The 17,751-nt window shown below is 53.9% G+C and overlaps 7 protein-coding genes across 7 annotated transcripts; 3 read left to right on the top strand and 4 right to left on the bottom strand.

The window, feature by feature from the left end:
* Positions 1-548: 548 nt before the first annotated feature.
* CGCS363_v008506 (uncharacterized protein) lies at positions 549-2,037 on the top strand (the record flags this gene model as incomplete). Its single annotated transcript, XM_036640355.1, has 2 exons — positions 549-566; positions 622-2,037. 2 exons carry the CDS (start codon positions 549-551, stop codon positions 2,035-2,037), a joined length of 1,434 nt encoding a protein of 477 aa, XP_036494425.1.
* Positions 2,038-2,349: 312 nt separating this feature from the next.
* Positions 2,350-3,036, bottom strand: CGCS363_v008507 (uncharacterized protein; the record flags this gene model as incomplete). Its single annotated transcript, XM_036640356.1, has 1 exon — positions 2,350-3,036. The coding sequence occupies one exon, from the start codon at positions 3,034-3,036 to the stop codon at positions 2,350-2,352; it is 687 nt and encodes a 228-aa protein (XP_036494424.1).
* A 1,328-nt stretch (positions 3,037-4,364) lies between these two features.
* CGCS363_v008508 (Secondary metabolism regulator LAE1) lies at positions 4,365-6,037 on the top strand (the record flags this gene model as incomplete). Its single annotated transcript, XM_036640357.1, has 11 exons — positions 4,365-4,391; positions 4,466-4,501; positions 4,572-4,665; positions 4,719-4,741; positions 4,801-4,819; positions 4,890-5,012; positions 5,087-5,109; positions 5,171-5,208; positions 5,262-5,399; positions 5,517-5,936; positions 5,992-6,037. The coding sequence occupies 11 exons, from the start codon at positions 4,365-4,367 to the stop codon at positions 6,035-6,037; spliced, it is 987 nt and encodes a 328-aa protein (XP_036494853.1).
* Positions 6,038-8,756: 2,719 nt separating this feature from the next.
* On the bottom strand, positions 8,757-9,638 carry hchA (Protein/nucleic acid deglycase HchA; the record flags this gene model as incomplete). Its single annotated transcript, XM_036640358.1, has 1 exon — positions 8,757-9,638. The coding sequence occupies one exon, from the start codon at positions 9,636-9,638 to the stop codon at positions 8,757-8,759; it is 882 nt and encodes a 293-aa protein (XP_036494852.1).
* Positions 9,639-10,419: 781 nt separating this feature from the next.
* CGCS363_v008510 (uncharacterized protein) lies at positions 10,420-11,514 on the bottom strand (the record flags this gene model as incomplete). The annotated part of the gene is made up of 1 exon (XM_036640359.1): positions 10,420-11,514. One exon carries the CDS (start codon positions 11,512-11,514, stop codon positions 10,420-10,422), a length of 1,095 nt encoding a protein of 364 aa, XP_036494997.1.
* A 2,596-nt stretch (positions 11,515-14,110) lies between these two features.
* On the top strand, positions 14,111-15,292 carry tdiE-9 (putative methyltransferase tdiE; the record flags this gene model as incomplete). Its single annotated transcript, XM_036640360.1, has 3 exons — positions 14,111-14,981; positions 15,042-15,198; positions 15,262-15,292. 3 exons carry the CDS (start codon positions 14,111-14,113, stop codon positions 15,290-15,292), a joined length of 1,059 nt encoding a protein of 352 aa, XP_036494998.1.
* Positions 15,293-15,734: 442 nt separating this feature from the next.
* Positions 15,735-17,489, bottom strand: Tannase (the record flags this gene model as incomplete). The annotated part of the gene is made up of 1 exon (XM_036640361.1): positions 15,735-17,489. The coding sequence occupies one exon, from the start codon at positions 17,487-17,489 to the stop codon at positions 15,735-15,737; it is 1,755 nt and encodes a 584-aa protein (XP_036494999.1).
* Positions 17,490-17,751: the final 262 nt, after the last annotated feature.

The following is a 17,751-nucleotide window of genomic DNA, read 5'->3' on the forward strand; positions in this document are numbered from 1 at the left end:
TCCGCAACTGCCGCTCGATTTTTTTCCCATTTTCACGACTCATACGCCTAGTCTCGACATTCTTTCCTTCTTATCCTTCACTCTCGCCTCTCCGTTTCCTCCATCTTGACTCTGCTTGTCTGACCCTGACCCCCAATCGGCCCCTCCACGAACGTCAGGACGAACGCCCCATCCCACATCCCTCCCAAAACCTTCGTTTCACCTTTCTTCATTGAGCCGTCGGTTGTATCGCAAACACGACTTTGTTCATTCAGCGGTCATACCCTGCCTCATCGAAACTCTGCCCCGAGCTTTCATCGCAGCGAATTTTTTTTCACTTCCCGATGAGCATTTTCGGCGATTGAATTCGACGCCGCTTATTTGACCTGAAAACCTGCAGCGACGCCCAACCTGCCTGCGTCGGCTCCTCTCAATCAACTGCCAAATTTCCACCAACGTCTCATTCGTCACTTTTGTCGGACGAGTTCCGCTTGCATTGGACCCGCAAGCTGACTAACCAATTCAACGTCATTCCAACTTCATACCAGTGACTGCGCCAGGCCTTCACGATGGCGCATCGCGACATGGTTGGTTTATCTTCTCTTTTTGCAATGAATCTGCAGTTTATTGACCTGGCTACAGGATGTCGTCATGCCTTGGGAGTGTCGTGATGTGGAGGACCAGGCCGAAGCTCACTTCAATGCACCCCTGCGCAGCAAGAACAAGGCACTTACAGACGAGAATGCCAGGCTCAAGAAGCTGCTTCGCGAGAACGGAATCTCCTGGTCGCCCGTTTCAGCCAACTACCAGAAGCATCACCGCCCCAACGGTCGGCGCACCCGGTCTTCCATCTGCTCCGAGTCTCACGCGTATCCATACCTGCCGACCGAAGTGCTGCTGCGAATTCTGAAGTACTCCTTGACGTCTAACAGCCCCATCATTGATCCCTTGTCCAAGCTCAAGCCCGAGAACCTCACTGCTGTGGAGCGCACCCGCGACAATCAAATCGCCATTCACTTTTTGGCTACCTGTAAGGCCATGTACGAGGAGGGAAGCCGCATTCTGTGGAACCAAAACAGCTTTGTCTTCACCAACCCCGATGCAGTCCGCAACTTCGCAGACCTCGACTTCGCCTACCGCAAGAACGTGAAGCACGTCAATTTCCGCATCATAGCACAGTACTTTGACGACAAGAGGCGGAAGCACAAGCTCGACCGGTCCTACCATCCGTCTCTCAAGAATGACGTAACTCTTCGGACTATTCCCCGTGTCAACGAGCACACCTACGCCCGTGCCGGCTTCCGCTGCTACACATGGGGCCAGGTGACAGATTTCCTGCGTGCCCTTCGCGCCCCGTACGACCCTAAGCACGACAAGAAGCTTGTTCGACCTCGGCTGTTCCCCAACCTCGAATCGCTCCGCATCGACCTCGTCAACTTCATGGACGACTTTCTGCCAATGCCTGGTAGCGACCTTCACGACATGGCGTCGCATGAGCTGGGATGCTCGCTCAACGAGTTGCAGGTGACTGGATTGCCGATAGATGACGCGGGCAGCAAGGCGACAGCGGAGCTTACGGGACTGCTCAGAGACGAGGGCCTTTTCTTGGCTGGCTTGCCTTCCTTCGTCCAGCTAAAGAACAACTTGAAGGCCCTCTCTGGCATCTCCAGCTGCGCGCGTGTTGTGAGGGCTTGGAAGACGCTGAAGCCCAAGAAGACCGAAGGAGACGCTGACGATCACGACTCGGACTCGGACTTGGACTTTGACGACCACCATCACCCCCGTGAGCCCATCATGCCTCCTGCGCCACGGGAAACGGGTCACCCAAAGTCAACTCCGAGCCGCAAGGATCTCACGATCTGGAAGCGAGTCCCTAAGACTAGAGACGGAGACGAGCGCCAGTGGACTGAGTTCTGTCGTAGCAGCGGCTACCCCATGGAGGATGTCGAGGAGTACATGAGTGACGACGAGCTCGGTGTCTGCCCTTGCTGCGGAGAGCCCCATCCTAGTTTGTTGGAGCTTCTCGAGATGGAGGGCGACGATGATGACGAGCTTTGAAAGATTAGGTGAAAAAGGGGGCGTTGTATCTGATCTCGACCGGGGCGAACACTTGCACATCATGGCACGGAGTAACATGGACTGATTGGCTTTGGAAGAACTATGACTATGAATTTCAGCAGGTAGGTCACGGTTCTCGGAAGGAAAAGCTCACGGAGTTGTGTTGCTCAGGTCATGAGATTATGATACCACATTCTGCTAGGAGCACATAGATACCACTTGTAATGAAACCCAGAGGTTACCTCTGTACGCATCGAATCAACCTGTCGTTCATTTCCTAAACAATGTCAGCTTCCTTCATCTGCTGAGAACTTACCTATACTTTCGCGGACTACCCAGCAGTCGCCTCTTTTCCCGTGTCTCAGTCTCCAAGTCCTCCAACTTATCCAGCAGCTTGTCGATATCTGTTTGAGCTTCAGAGAACACATCCCGGAGCTTGAACAAATCCCAGTCCGAGCAGACTTCATACTTGTCAACCTCCAACAGCTTCCTCCTCCGCCTCCGGTATCCATCAACCCGCGGCGCATACAGATCAAGAAAGCCCGCGCCGGCATCCACGCCGCCCCATCGCCCCCTCTCACGCCGCTTCGCATCCTCAATGTCGCGGTTAACGTCGTGGACGCGTCTCTCTACTTCGATCAGATGCGCCTGTAATCCCTCTATATCCTGGCACGTCGCGGCGATCAAGGCGCGAAGTTTCCACGGGTCCCATTCCGCGTCGATGTCGGCCTGCGCGACGCGGAGGGGCTGATGGGGTGGCCGCGGGAGCGCGGCGGGGGTGAAGTAAGTGTCCCACTCGCGGGCGAGGTCGGTGGGCGAGAGGAGGGGCTGGGCGGACTCGTAGTCGGAGAGGAGGCGGTGGAGGCGTAGGATGAAGGGGGTGAGGGCGATGGAGGGACCGGTGAGAGAGTGGTAGGTTGCGACGCCGGCGGTGGGGAAGGGGGAGGGAGGCGGGATGGAGGGGGAGGTGCGACGGAGCCGGGGGGGATGGCGGACCATGGGTGGGTTTGGGGGGTTGGCGGTAGGTTTGTGGATGGGGGTTTGGTGTTGAGATGCTGGGGGGATTGAGAAGAGGTGTTGGGGTGGGAGTGTTTTTGAGTTGGATGTGATGATGGTTCGTGGTGTTTGGTTCTTCACAGCGGAGAAGTTCAGGCTAGACGAGGGAACAAGGATGCTGGAGAGACTGGGTTATTTGTTCAATGTGTCGTGAGCAATTTATGTTGGTGATCTTTGTGGTAAAGCATTGTGTTCATACAAAGTCATTGTGCGAGGAGGACCACCAGTGACTTTTTGACTATGGCGAGATTCGTTGGAGGCAGAAGTATGATTCAATATACTTATTACTCCCCGAACATCGCATGTATCTCCCCATATTTGATCACACTGAGGAATATAATATTGCCTTCCTGTTCATCTTATGTGGATGTACAATCACAGGGGGCAAGTAGTCTTGCAATATTGGCCATAAGGGCTAAACCATGAACAGTCCATGACAGATGCTGACTATAAATGAATTAGCCTTGCTGATTAGTGTCTCTTGCTGTTTTAATGCCGTTCAATAATTTGTTTTCATAAGACTGTCAGCATTTTGGGAGTGGTAAGCTTCTTTCCATCCAAAGAAAATGTCAACTCTCAAAGACCGCAGGTCGAGCCGGCTGTTGACGACCCTGAGCCACAATGAAAATTGTAATAGGATTGAAGTGGTTCTTACTGCTGTGACAATCTTTAACATCCTCCTTTGACTGCATGCGAAAACAACACAGTTGTTTGTTACCTCAATCCATCACTTCGAGTCAATCAGTCGCCGACGTATCGGACAACTGCATCGTTTGACATTCTGCGACATTCCAACATCACGCATCTACCGCAGAACAGATTTGCAGGGATCACGGAAGCGTCGCCTGTCCACAACGGCTGCAGGGCCATGTCCCCCCGGTGCAGAAGTCACCTCATCGCCCGGGGTATGGCCAATAAGACGCAACGCCGAGCGACATGCCCACATCCCACAGGCCCAATTCCCCAATCACATCAAAGTGGGCTGCTTTGGGCGCCGCAGTTCCAGCGACGGCCGGCAGAACCAACCGCCTTCCATCACAAATTAGTTGTTGGTTCGTGTAGGCTGTGAGCGGGGTTAACGACTGGGGTCTGTTGTGTTTCGTGGTATTTAGGCGCGAGGGCCCCGGTTGGAGCGAGACGATGGGTTCTCGTTACTTTTCTGCCTCGTTTGTCAGTTTGCGAGTTGGGGTTCTTGCACCCAGCGAAGACTGGATTCTCGACTGGAACAAATTCAGCGATTCGCAATTCTCACTCGACGACAGTGCGCGACGATGCAGGACCCGCACGATGCAGTTGTTGTAGGACATCAATCCGGGCTCCATGGCACTCTTACTTGGCGCGTCTTTGCTGATTCTGTTATTGCTATTACCAGCCCGCTGATGCGGATAACGCGTCCGACCTGGGAGATGTACGCCAAAGTCTCTTTATGCATCTCTTTGTAGAAGCGCGTAAAGAATCAGCCGTTGACAGCTACGTAGGGATATGAGTCGTCGACCTTGACTTCTCTGAGGTCCAGCATCTTGGAGAATCAGCTGGAGAACGGGAGGACGTACCACTCTCTCAGCGCTGGAAGTACGTTGTACTAGCTCCTCCGAATCTGAGATTTTGCGTTGACATGAGCCTAGAGTACAACTATCCCAATGACGATGTGAGACTTCATTCTCTTTGGTTGTCGTACGGTATTGCTGACTAGTGGATGATATGAAGAGAGAGAACGACCGATTGGGTGAGTGCTGTGCCACGAGACTCAAAGGCTTTTACTCGGCGTGTCTGACTAGCTCGTCAATTGCCAACAGACCTCCAACATCGTATATGGATCATTTGTTTCGATGGCGACCTAGCCCTTAACCCGGGCCATAAGACCGCAAAACGAGTCCTTGACATCGGCACCGGGACAGGTCTGTGGGCCATCGACTATGGTGAGCAAATAAAGACGAAGACGTCGCATCCATGAGGTCCGTTTGGAAGATAGCTTATAGTAAACTGTGAATAGCGGACGCGTTTCCCTCCGCCGAGGTACAGCAAAATCTACTTTCCCCATGACTCTAACGACCTTTCACTGACGGATACCTTACAGGTGATTGGAGTCGACCTCAGCCCGATCCAACCAGGATGGTATCACACAATTTCTTGTTTCTCAACAGTGTGAGACTGACCTGTATCTGAAGGACTCCGCCCAATTGCTCATTTGAAATCGACGATCTCGAAAAGCCGTGGACTTGGACGAAGCCGTTTGACTTTATTATGTGCCGCGGCATGGCGGGCTGCTTTGCAGACGTACCTGCCATGATCAGAAAGTTCTACGAGTACGTTTGTCTCTTTTGCGTCTTGCGTTTTCTAGTAACTTCCCAAATTCGTTCCACGGGTTGCCAATTCACCCTATCGGAGAAGCCGACAGCTGACAACCCCCCTCTGTCCACCAGCAACCTCACTCCAGGCGGCTGGTTCGAGATAGACGACCTCGCGCTCCCCCTCGGCTGCGACGACGGCACGCTGACCAAAGACTCGGCCCTCTGGCGCTGGCACGACGCCGTGTCCCAGGCCTCGGAGAAACTGGGCCGGCCCCTGGTGAGCATGTCGACTCACCTGGACGCCATCAAAGCCGCGGGCTTTGTGGATGTCGAGTTCAGGGAGTTCAAGTGGCCTTTGAACTCGTGGCCTAAAGACGCGCGTCTGAAAGAGCTCGGCAGCTGGCAGTGCAACAACCTGGACATGGGCCTCGAGGGTCTCTCTCTGGCGCTGCTGACGCGGGCCCTGGACTGGAGCCAGGAGGAGGTTCTCGCGCTGTGCGCGTTGGCGCGGAAGGATCTGCGCAATCGCAGTATTCACGCGTACTGGAGGGTGTGAGTACAAATGAGGTATTGAAATAGCGGCATCGGTAGCTGACACTTAGTGCAGGCATTGCGTTTACGCTAAGAAGCCTCATGATGAGAAGGAGGCATAGCTGGGGTTGCGGTTCCTTTGAATAGACTTGCGCTCAATTGAGTGTGGAGGAAGGTATTGTGCATCAGCTTCACAAGTCGCAATCTGTTTCCGCGTTTTGTCGTCGATGGGGTATCATAGTGAAGAGAACATGGCCGTTCTGCATGGTAATAGATATCGTCCTCGGCAAGCGTATGGGCTGCTCGGCTTCGGTTGTCCTGACCGAAGAAGGTTCTGCCGGAATCTTGTAGTCACAACCAACACGGCTCCGCTCAGCACCACATTCAAAGGGCTATATTCAAGCCTTCCAACGAAATGATCTCTGTGACGTCTCCGCTTTAAGTTGAAGCCAGAGGGGTACAATGGCCGGAACGTGGATGCAGCTGCAAGCTCATGCAGCAGTCACCTCGCAAACCAGAAACATCTGCAGCCGTGGGGCAATATGGAATATGTGTCCAATCATGACCAGTATTGATCCTGCAGTCTGCTGAAGCGAGCCAATCAAAGTCGAAGGAGGGTTATCCTGGGATCCGACGCGAGAATATGAGCCAACGGGACTTTGGTCCCCTCCTCATGTTTGCTCGTTGGTGGCTTGTTGGGGGGTTCACCCAAACAAAGCGGTGTGTTGGACGCGAAGACCGTGACAGTCGCCCAGCGGTCTTAAAATGCTTCTCTCCACTTCTTAACCGACGATCGGGATTCAACTTTGGCCACTCTCCCGGGCAACATGCTGCCACAGAAACAGCACCTGAAAGCCTCAAACGAAAGAATTACCAATGGGGGATTTTAATGACGCGCAAACGGTGCGAATTCGTGTCTTCCACTCTTATGTTTGCCGATTTATTGACCCCGCGACAACTTAGCCCGCTGAGGTGGACCCCTCGTCCGACTATGAGGAGGTAATGACAGCCCCAGGCCCAGAGGGATCAGATCTAGAAACAGGCCTGAAACAAACGTCTAGGAGTGTTTGCTTGGGGGCTATTACACACAATCCATTGGAGAGATTGCTGACTTCGATCCCAGAGCCTCGAGAGATCGACACTGAAGTCCCTCAGATCGAGTATACGGGAGCACCAGAGGGAGAATGGCAGAACTTACCATTCTTACTGTGCGGGCAGTATGATGGCTCACCGAGCATGGATTCTCTGATGAGAAAACTGAGCTAACGGAAACGATAGAGTACAATTATCCAAACGATGATGTAAGTTATTGATGACGTCGGATATCTATAACAGTCGACTGCACATGGTAACTACGAGAGCTTTCAGACAGAAAACGAGCGTTTAGGTAAGACAAGACGAGATCAAACGCAGTGTTACTAGGTTCAGTTGCTAAAGGGGTGAACCTCGGATGACTTAGATTTGCAGCATCACATATGGTTGCTGTGCCTGGACGACAACTTGGCATTAAATCCCGGACACAGGGGTGCCAGACGCGTTCTTGACATTGGCACCGGTACTGGAATCTGGGCTATCGACTTCGGTTTGTTCCGCGCCTGGGATTTTAAAGTTCAAAATAACGCGGAAGAATGCTGATTCACTTTGGCACATTAGCGGACGAATTCCCTTCGGCAGAAGTAAGATATCATTATCACTGTGCGGCTTCCGAGCGTCTGGACTTACAATGTTTCCTAGGTAATTGGAGTCGACCTAAGCCCGATACAACCCGAATGGTACGCAAGACAAACCACCTGGCTATTTTTGGAATTTTGTAGGCATGGACGCTTAATCTATGGCTCCAGGATCCCGACAAACTGCAAGTTTGAAATAGACGATCTCGAGAAGGACTGGCAATTCAACCGGCCATTCGACTTTATCATGTGCCGAGGGATGGCGGGTTCTTTTTCCGACGTACCGGCAATGATTCAGAAGATATACGAGTACTACCTTTGCCGTTACCTGCACAGTTTCCTTCAAAGAGAATAACCAGTCAAACCAAGTTTGAGCTGACTTGCCCGCTGCCTAAACAGTAACCTCATCCCTGGCGGCTGGTTCGAGCTCGGCGACCTTTCGCTTCCTTTGGGCTGCCATGACGGCACTCTTAGGCAGGATTCTGCCATCGCCAGATGGCATGATGCCCTTTATCAGGCTTCCGATTACCTCGGACGTCCAATTATCAGCTTGTCTAGCTATTCAGACGTTATACACAAGGTGGGGTTCGTGGACGTCACTTGCAAGGCGTTTTCCTGGCCCATTAATGGGTGGCCGGCGGACTTGAGGCTCAAAGAGATTGGAATGAACCATTGCGTGAACCTGGAAATGGGGCTAGAGGGATTGTCATTGGCACTTCTCACTAGAGGCATGGGATGGAACGAGCAGAATGTGCGTCAGCTTTGCGATGAAGCGAGGGTTGACATTCGAGACAGGAGAATTCACGCGTTTTGGCCCATGTAGGTTCATGGAATCGCCGCTTTTGATAGTAGGTGCTGACAGCTAAACCAGACACTGTGTCTATGCCAGAAAGCCCTAGCAGGGTTCACGATTGTCTAAACATGGAGGGGAACAACACTCGGACGGTTCGAGAAGACTATATACCTGCCGGATTACCAACTTGTCTTCATATCTGAGTATTTGCATGCTTAGAATTTGACTGAGCCTATTCTGTGATTGAAAGTTTGTCGCTTGCTTCTTTCCATCCCGAATCGAGGAGATTTTGAAAAGTCGAGCTACGACCTCGACATCCGGACGGTTCCATCTTGTTGCGGTGAGCAATCAAGGAGCCTTGTATATTTTTCCGAAGTCCTATTTCCGACCGACCACGTCTTTCAACAAGACACCGGCGGCAAGCTTCCCAAGATTATTGGACGCAAGCGGCGAGTCGCCGGTGAGCAGGTACCGGTCCTGATGTGTCTGACCAGTGATTCCCTCATTTAACGTCTTGACCCCAAGCTTTCGCAGGCGATCGCCAACAAGCCATTCCATTTTGCCAGGAATGTATCCAATGTCGATGTTTGCACCCGAGTCAAGCGAATCGGGGAACACCACAATCTCGTAGCCGTCATATATGAACTTGCTTCCTGCAGGCTTGCCCACGTCTGCGGCAAGCATACTGGCCGGTCCGTGGCACAGAGTGATATAGTATCGCTCATTCTGATGGGCCCAGCGCAATATATTTCCGACCGTCGCTGAATCTGGAACACCATTCAAGACACCGTGGCCTCCGGGGATGAACACAGCGATGTAGGGCGTGTCCGCTGAGAAACCATTCCCCCACACCTCCTCGAGGTTGAGAGGGTTGCGAATCTTCTGCTTGTACTTCTCATAGATGCCCTTCACAGCTTCGTCCTCCTTGGGAAAAGCCCACATCTCGAATTTGACAGGGTCGCCGGAGATGGTGGCGATATCGATGTCAAAGCCAGCAGCGTCAAGATGAACCATGGGGAGCAGCATTTCGACAGGATGGTTGCCCGTCGAGAAGAACTCGCCGCCGGCCATCTTCAGGTACCGTTCCTGCGTGGCAATGAGGAGGACCTTCCATTTCCCCCCTTTGTATGCGTTGGGGTAGTTGGCGCCATCGAAGTCGGTCTTGGGAGCGGTGTATTGCGTCAAAGAGAAGGGAGAGGGGAACCAAGCGTCATCCTCGGCTTGGTCAGGGACAGGCTTGCGCTCGCTGGAGTTTGACATTGTGAGCGAATGACTTTCTGAGAAGAAGTGTAATTGAGAGCGAAATTTCGGTTCTATTTGGAAACAAAAATGTAATCAGGACGGACGCGAAGGTGGCTTTTTAAAGTGCCGGATGGCTCATGAGTTCGTGAGTCTTTTGGTGTGGGTACTGGACAAGTGAGGGGGATTTGCGTGGAACGCGCGGAAATCGATTATCATTAGTCCACTTCCCACACCAATGGTAAGTTTTCCCGGAAACGAAACTCTGGAAATGGAGTTTGACGCAGGCCAGTTGGCGTACCGCCGTATTTCACCAAGTCGACGGAATAGTGACGTCGTGAACCTTATTTTGAGGAGACTAATCGAAGACTCTAGTCCACATCCGGAAGATGTTTGACCTACGCCGTCACAACTATGTCTGCCAGTTAATGAAACACTTCAGCCTTTCGAGCGCTCTGAGGGAATCAAGTCTCCAACTAGAAACGCTGTATGTCTTTTTATAGTCTGCCCTTTTCTTTTCTCCCTTTCGGGATTAGGTTGTCAATGCCCGTGCTTATTTACGGGTGCCGCTCTTGAAGTATCCGTTCCCCACGAAGAACCCTTTGCGGCTCTTAACCATCACGACTTTGTCCAAGCATGTGCAGCGATTCTCAAAACTTGTAGAGCTTTTTGACCACACTACTTGCAAAAGTTTAGCATCATCCAAACTAGATGTATGTTTCCGTGCCTGTCCAATCGGTGTTCGGCATCGATTTCCGTCCAACCTCGCCGGCCTTGAGTGCATTAAGTCATGTGGAAAGCCTCAGATAATTTCGAAATTTTCCAACTCGTCTTCACTGGCGGACCACATCTCACCACCCATGGCACCTGCAAATACTGTCGGCCCGACGAGGGTATAGCTCCCGTAACCACCCTTGCGCGGCCGCAAGATAAAAGGATGACCCAAACCCGCGATGAGGCATACTGCGTCGCCCTCACGTACGCTAGTAACAGCAAACCCAGCTATCTGATCTGAGGTGAAGAACAGCCTTCCGACGCGAAGCGCGACTCTGCACTGGCTTCCAAAGTGTCGTGAGTCCCACTCAACTAACGACGACACGGCCGTCATACCCTGACCTGTCAACGAAGATGGCGTGGATGAAGACCATTCGGACTTTTTCGGGCCTTGGATAATCCACCACAGTAGTCGACAAAGGCTGCTGCTCATCTTGTATATTTGAGAATCCGGCTTGTTGAGACATGCCACATCATTCATGAAATTCCCTAGTATGTCAAGGTATGGGCTTTGGCAGTCGTGCTGGAACGTCTGTTCAGGCTCGCCCTCCGTTTCGTCCTTGGTCTTGTCGTCCAAGACGCACCCCGTGCCCTCCATGCACTTGCTGCTTGCGGGAAATATGTCGCTCACAAGACCCGTGACACGACCAACACGCACTCCCCGGAGATGAATACTCTTACCGTTTCTCGAAAACTCGAAAATCGGCTTGCTTCCTCCAGAGGCAGCGCAAAGGCTCTTGTAGTAGTACTTATGCGAGCCTCTCATCTCGGCGTCCTCTGTGGCGAAGTCAACAGTCCACGAGGGCAGCGTATCCCAAGGAACACCACCTGTTGTCTTCGCTCGATTCGCGAAGTACAGCACCCGCAGACTTTCTTCCTCTTCGACCATGAGTCTTGTAGCTTCATGAAAAACTTCCCCGATGGGTTGCTGGTAATTGACCCTCATTTTACCCAGAACGCCAGGCGAAAGGGCCCGCAACGCATAGATCTTGTCTCGTGGCTCCGAAGCCTTCATCGAAAGCACACGTCGCAGTTGATTCGTTGCCGCACGAAATGGGCGGTCTGTAGTACCCTGCCACTCGTACAGGTTCACATGCAAATCTAACCCTTGCTGAGTGGGCATGGTCTCGTCCTTGGAAGCAACCGCAAGGAGATGAGCGAGATTGGCGAAGAGGAGAAGATGCGAGTCGCAGCACAGTATCGCAGCAGTTTTGTGCGCGAATTCTTGCAGGGTCCAGACCCGTGTCCAATATGGCGCCAATCTGAGACGGTGTAAGGTGGTTTCGTCGCATACTATGTATTGGTCAGACAGGAAAAGAGATTTATCCTCAGAGTAGGCACGTTGATTTAAGAAAGAGATGGGTCATGATACTAGGTACCTTTCAGTGCCATCTTCGCCGCGCAGCGCTTAAGTCTTTGGCCATGATTGTGATCATATTCGATCCGAGGAAGCATCGATAATGGTTTGGAGACCGCCAGGCTGTTCCATCTTTTCGGCGCGTAGTTTTCGCCCAGCCAGACAATTACTCTCTTCGCGCGATCGTAGATTTCGGCCATCATGGCCACCTGGCTGCTACGTTCCTCGCTACTCGACTGGTCAATGCAAATCGCATCGACCCAAACATTAATCTGGCGATGTGTCTTGAATCTTCCCTTCATGGATCTCTGTAACAGACTCAGAGCCATCGCGCAGTTGGGAGTGATTAGTAGTCGAGTAGCTCCTGCTTTACGGGTATCAGTGAAGCCAGCGGATGTCTTATCAGCGAAGGGGTTTTGAATGATCAGTGGTTCGCTGGGTATCTCTCCGCCCCATGTATACGACAGAGCAAGGTAAGGTGGCGGGGCATCCACACTCGCCTCAATAAGGTCACAAGTAAGGTGCTGGGCGCGGCTGAGATTCGCATTTCGATGGAGCACCACCAGACGAATGGATCGCGGACTTGAAAGCCTTTGGTAACGGTAGACATCGCAACTCGTCATGATGAACAAAATTCTCTATCTGGTGCTGTAAGTGAGAAGAATGCCAATCATTTGCGGTTCTTGTTACAGTGAGTATGGACAGATCGGAGGGGGCCCGTTTCGTTAAGTACGTTTGCTAGTTTGTAATGCGGAATATTGGGGTCTGGTAACGTTAGTACCAGACCACCAGACAGCAGAAAAATGGCGTCATCTGACAGGATTGAAGCAAGGGATGGACTAGGAATGTTTGCAGCTTTTGGGGCCTGATCGCCAGACGTGCCGAGCAGATGCGGCCTTGGAGAACCTCATAGACATTAGCGGTCATGTCTCACCAGATGAGGCAAATAGAGGTAATGATAGAACTGATCCCAGAGTAGTGGGATCTACAAATAGGCAGCAACTCGAACTCTAGCCGCTACACAATCAGTGGTGCTATTTTGTGGCGTGTGACGTTGTCGACTGGGCTAAACGAATTTTATTATACAACACTCAATATGTGCTACTCAATATGTGCTAGACTTGAATTGTCGAGTGAAAGCATTTCAACTGACGCTTTTTACTGATCAAAGCAAGCAGCGCGGAGTTTCAGTCACATTCACGTTTGTCAACTTCTTTTCTATCTCTGCATGATTCTATGAAAACGTACAACAGGGAGCGTTCGAATTCGACACTGGCACAATCTAGATGCTGCACAAGTACAGCCACACATGAGTCGTAGGTCAATCGAGGACTATTGCGAAATAAATGATTCGAGGCTTGGACCGACACGAGCATCAGGGTTTAGTCAGGCATCATGTTAATTCAAACACAATGAACCAAATTTTATTCAAAAAGCAATAAAACTCACTGATTTTCGCACAGATTCCATTTATTTGTATCTAATGATCTACCTACTCATGGCGAGACTCAGCACTTTTGCTACGTGTACGAGGTGGTTGGCTTCTTGGGTTGTGTGCAGCAACCGTGGGCCCACTGAAGCGTCGTCTGCAAAGGACGACAGAATCCATTTGAGAGTAGTTTATCACACTGTCTGTTGACAATTAATCCAAAGATACAATTGAAACGTGAACTTATAGCTCAATAGCGCGTTTCTTCAATTGGCCCAACCAGCCAACGTCCCAGGTTGTCGACGCCGCACGCCGACAGCACCGCTAACCCGGATACTGTCATCTCAGCATGCACACATCACATGGAGCCCCATCTGCCAACAAAACATCATGCACGACAATGGAGCCGTCCAGAACCACCAACCCCATGCCAGACCTCCCCCGCGTCATTCGCCCGCATGGCGCCTTTCCTTTTCTGAAATGTCGCCGTGGGTGCATCATGCCATCTCGACAGCCATGCCTAGCACTTCATTGGCCAGCCATGCCAAGACCAAATGATTTCCATCCCACCGCCAGTTCAATATGCATCAAACCCCATGAGTACTCAACGTCAAGTCGACCGGGCCTTTCAATCCTGCTGCAGTCAATTCACACCCCGGTTCAAAAGTCAGGTAGACACTCAGCGACATTGATATTGCGGAAAACATAGGCTTTGGCCATGCATTCCACCCACCCTCCGGAATCGCAATCCGCATCCGGACTGGCCGCATCGCCGCAAACCCTCCGAGACACAACAAATGCCTCCACCAGGACCACGCCGTTCCCGCTTCAACCCACTTCCTTCCTTTCTTCTCCTCTCCTCCTCCGCCTCTTATTCTCTCGAAAACACCTCCCTGAGAGACTACTTTCTGAAGTCGCCCGATAACCTACACAATGTCCGCTCCAACACCAGACCCAACCCCGGCCCCGGTTCCCCCCGCCGCCCTCGAGGCCGACCCGGCCCCCACAACCGGGACCCCCGCCGCCGACCCGAACACCGACGACCCCGACACCTCCGACTCCGACTCCTCCCTCGGCGTCGAGCTCCAATCCTCCACCGCCTCCCTGCGCTCCTCCATCCTCCAATACCGCCACGAGAACGGACGCACCTACCACGCCTACAAAGACGGGGCCTACCTCATCCCCAACGACGAGACCGAGTCCGACCGCCTCGACCTGCAGCACCATCTCTTCCTGCTCACCCTCGACGAGCGCCTGCACCTCGCGCCCCTTGACCCCGCCAAGCCCCCGCAGCGCGTGCTCGACATCGGCACCGGCACCGGCATCTGGGCCGCCGACTTTGGCGACCTGCACCCGTCCGCGACCATCATCGGCGTCGATCTCTCGCCCATCCAGCCGGCCTTTGTGCCGCCGAACGTGCACTTCCAGATCGACGACATCGAGGAGGAGCCGTGGACATTCTCGCAGAAGTTCGACTTTGTGTACTCGCGCATGATGACCTCGGCGATTGCGGACTTTCCGAAAATGTTCCGCCAGTCGTACGAGAACCTGAACCCGGGCGGGTGGATCGAGGTCACGGACATCACGCCGATCACGTCGGACGACGGCACGCTGACGGAGGAGACGGCGCTGTGGCGGTGGAGCGACCAGCTGCTCAAGGGCACGCAGGCGGTGGGGCGGTCGTTTGACGGGGCGAAACTGTATAAGAAGCAGCTTGAGGAGGCGGGGTTTGTGAATGTGCGGGAGGTGGTGTTTAAGTGGCCGCAGAATAGGTGGCCTAGGGATCCGAGATACAAGGAGCTTGGTGAGTCGTTGATTGGAGAAGGTCCTTTTTACTGGTGCAAGTGACTGACTGTGTGCGTAGGTTTGTGGACACTCGAAAACATCACTTCGGGACTGGAGGCATTGAGCGTGGCGGTTTATACTCGCGTTCTTGGGTGGAGTAAGGAGAGCGTGGACGTTTTTCTGGCGGAGGTGAGGAAGGACATGAAGAACACGGCGATTCATTCGTACTGGCCCATGTGAGTGACCCCGTTTCAGTACATTTTGAGTGAGAGAACTTCGAATACTGACCCTGGTTGTAGTTATGTTGTTTATGGACAGAAGCCGGAGTGAGGACCGCATCAACGTTTGAGTCGCAAGGGGTAATCGTCGTTGTAGCCGGAAGCATAGTTCAGCATCTGAGGTGCATATCAATATCCAAAAAATTCCATTGGCATTAGCCTTACTACGCGACGCTACTTAAACCAATATCTCAAGTCTGGAGAGCTTGGCGTGCTGTGGCTACAAACTTCTATGCGCCGAATGAAGGTCCATTTCACGAACTGCGATCACGTTTGCACTAAGATGACTGCGTTGTCAAGGTCCACGTCATCCTGGAAAGTCTGCATGGGCTTCGGACCCAAGTTAAAACAAATTACAGGCAAGTCTCACATGTTACAAAAGTACCAACGTAGGTGTGTCAAGTATGTTTATACAGCTATGTATCCTCCAATATGTACAAGGAAATTACATCATTGAGTGACCCCACTAGTTCACTGCGTATCTCACCGGACACCTAGTAGACAGGCATCTTGAACGCATCAAAGGTGTACTTCCAGGTATCAATCGACGCCTGGTCATACACACAGCTGAACCCAGCGCCATTATCCGTCCACAGCGGGCGCTGCGGCCACCTGCACAGCTCCCCAATCCCCTCCCCGGTGCTGTTCAGCGTGTCCGGCGCAGCCCCCTTCTCAACCCAGTCAATCACCGTCTGCAGCGTCGTCTGCGGCCACCCACCGCCCGGCTGGTGCGAGTTCGCCCCGCAGTGCGCGCCGCCAGGCACCAGGTACAGCCGGTAGAACTCGTCCATCGCCGCGGAGCTCTCGTTGAAGCCCTGGCCGGGGAACATGATGCTGCGCACGGATTCGTAGTAGTGCACCGACGAGGCCGCGGGGATGGAGTCGTCCTGCTCGCCGTGGACGTGCAGGATCTTGCTGCCGGCGGTCTGGAACGCCGACAGGTCCGGGTGCGTCGTCTGCAGGGAGTCGGCGTACTTGTTCATGCCGTAGAGCATCCAGTCGCGGAGGGTGTCGGCAGTGACGTTGGTCAGAGACTCGAGGGTCGAGGTGTCGCGCAGCTGGAGGTAGCGCGCGACCCACTCCCCGCCGAGGCCGGAGATGCTCACGCCCCAGGTGTTGGTGGCGGAGTCGAACTTGGCGTTGGCGTCGGTGAAGGCGGAGCCGGGCTGGTAGTTGAGGTAGACGCGCTTGCCCTGCGAGTCGATGAGGCCGTCGTAGTACTGCTTGACGAGGGCGGCGCCCTGGGCGGAGACGGTGCCGTTCTGGGCGGGGGCCGGGTTGGAGGGCGGGCCCTGGCGCTTGGCGAGGTCGCCGAAGCCACCGGTGCCGCTGCCGGTGGTGGCTTCGCAGGAGTAGGCCTGGCCGACGGTGGTGTTGAAGTCGAAGGTCATCTTGCAGAGGTCGGAGCGGGCGACGACGCCGTCCGTCTTGCCGTCGAGGGGGTCGCAGGCGGCGATGGTGAGGTTGAGGATCTTCTCGAGCTCGCACGACGGCGGAAAGTAGTTGGCTGTGGTCTCCATGACGTTGGCGGTGAGGTGGTTGACCTGCTGCTGGCCGTAGCGGAAGGCGGGGGCGCCGGCGACGACGCCGTCGAACTGGTCGCCGAAGCGCTGGGCCTGGCTCCAGCCCTCGCGGCCGCCCTCGGAGCAGCCCTGGTAGTAGGAGTAGAGCTTTGTCTCGGCGGGGACGGCGAAGAAGTTGCGGGCGAACTGCTTGCCGAGGACGGCGAGTTCGTTGTGGGCCTGGTAGCCGAACATGTAGACGGACTGCCAGTTGATGGTGCCGTTGGCGGCGAGGAAGACGGCGTCCCACTGGGTGTTGAAGTCGCCGAAGCCGCCGTCGGTGATACCAGAGACGGCGCCGGCGATGATGCCGGTGGGGATGTACTGGGAGCCGGAGTTGATGGCGAGGCCGCCGCCGCCGGTGGAGACGTAGCGGTTCTGGAAGGCGTCCGGGGCGGGGACCCAGTAGGTTACGTGGACGACGTCGTTTGCGAGGCCGTCGTGGGAGTAGGCGAAGGTGACGTTGCAGTAGTCGATGGTGGCGGAAGGGTACCACTCCGAGGAGACGTTGGCGCCGGTGACGACGGCGGTCTGGACGGAGGCGGAGTCGATTGTGACGCCGGGGATGGTGCCCGCGGCGGGGAGGGCCTGCTGGGCGTGCTCTGTGGTGCAGACATCTTGCAGGGTTGCCGCGTAGACGACGGCCGGGGCAATGGCTGCCGCGAGGGCCCGAAGGGAGGAGGGCATGTTGGGCAGTGTGGCCTGGATCAGGTAGGGAGGTTGTCTGGCTACCAGAGGCAAGAGGAGGAGATGAAGTGAGAGGCTGAAGTCGAGAGATATTCAAGACGGTGGTGGTGGCAGAGGCGAGGCGTTTATATCTGTATGTCTCGACTCAACCGGCAGCCGTATACCGACCACCGGGAATTCCGAGGAGCTCGCCATGGCACTGGATATTTTTCCCCATTTCGATCGTCCCTTAAATCTCGGCGAATTCTGCACCCCAACTGAC

The sequence above is a fragment of the Colletotrichum siamense genome, assembly GCF_013390195.1.
Source record: "Colletotrichum siamense strain Cg363 chromosome Unknown KSG_Cg363_contig05, whole genome shotgun sequence".
Classification (NCBI taxonomy): Eukaryota; Fungi; Ascomycota; class Sordariomycetes; order Glomerellales; family Glomerellaceae; genus Colletotrichum; species Colletotrichum siamense.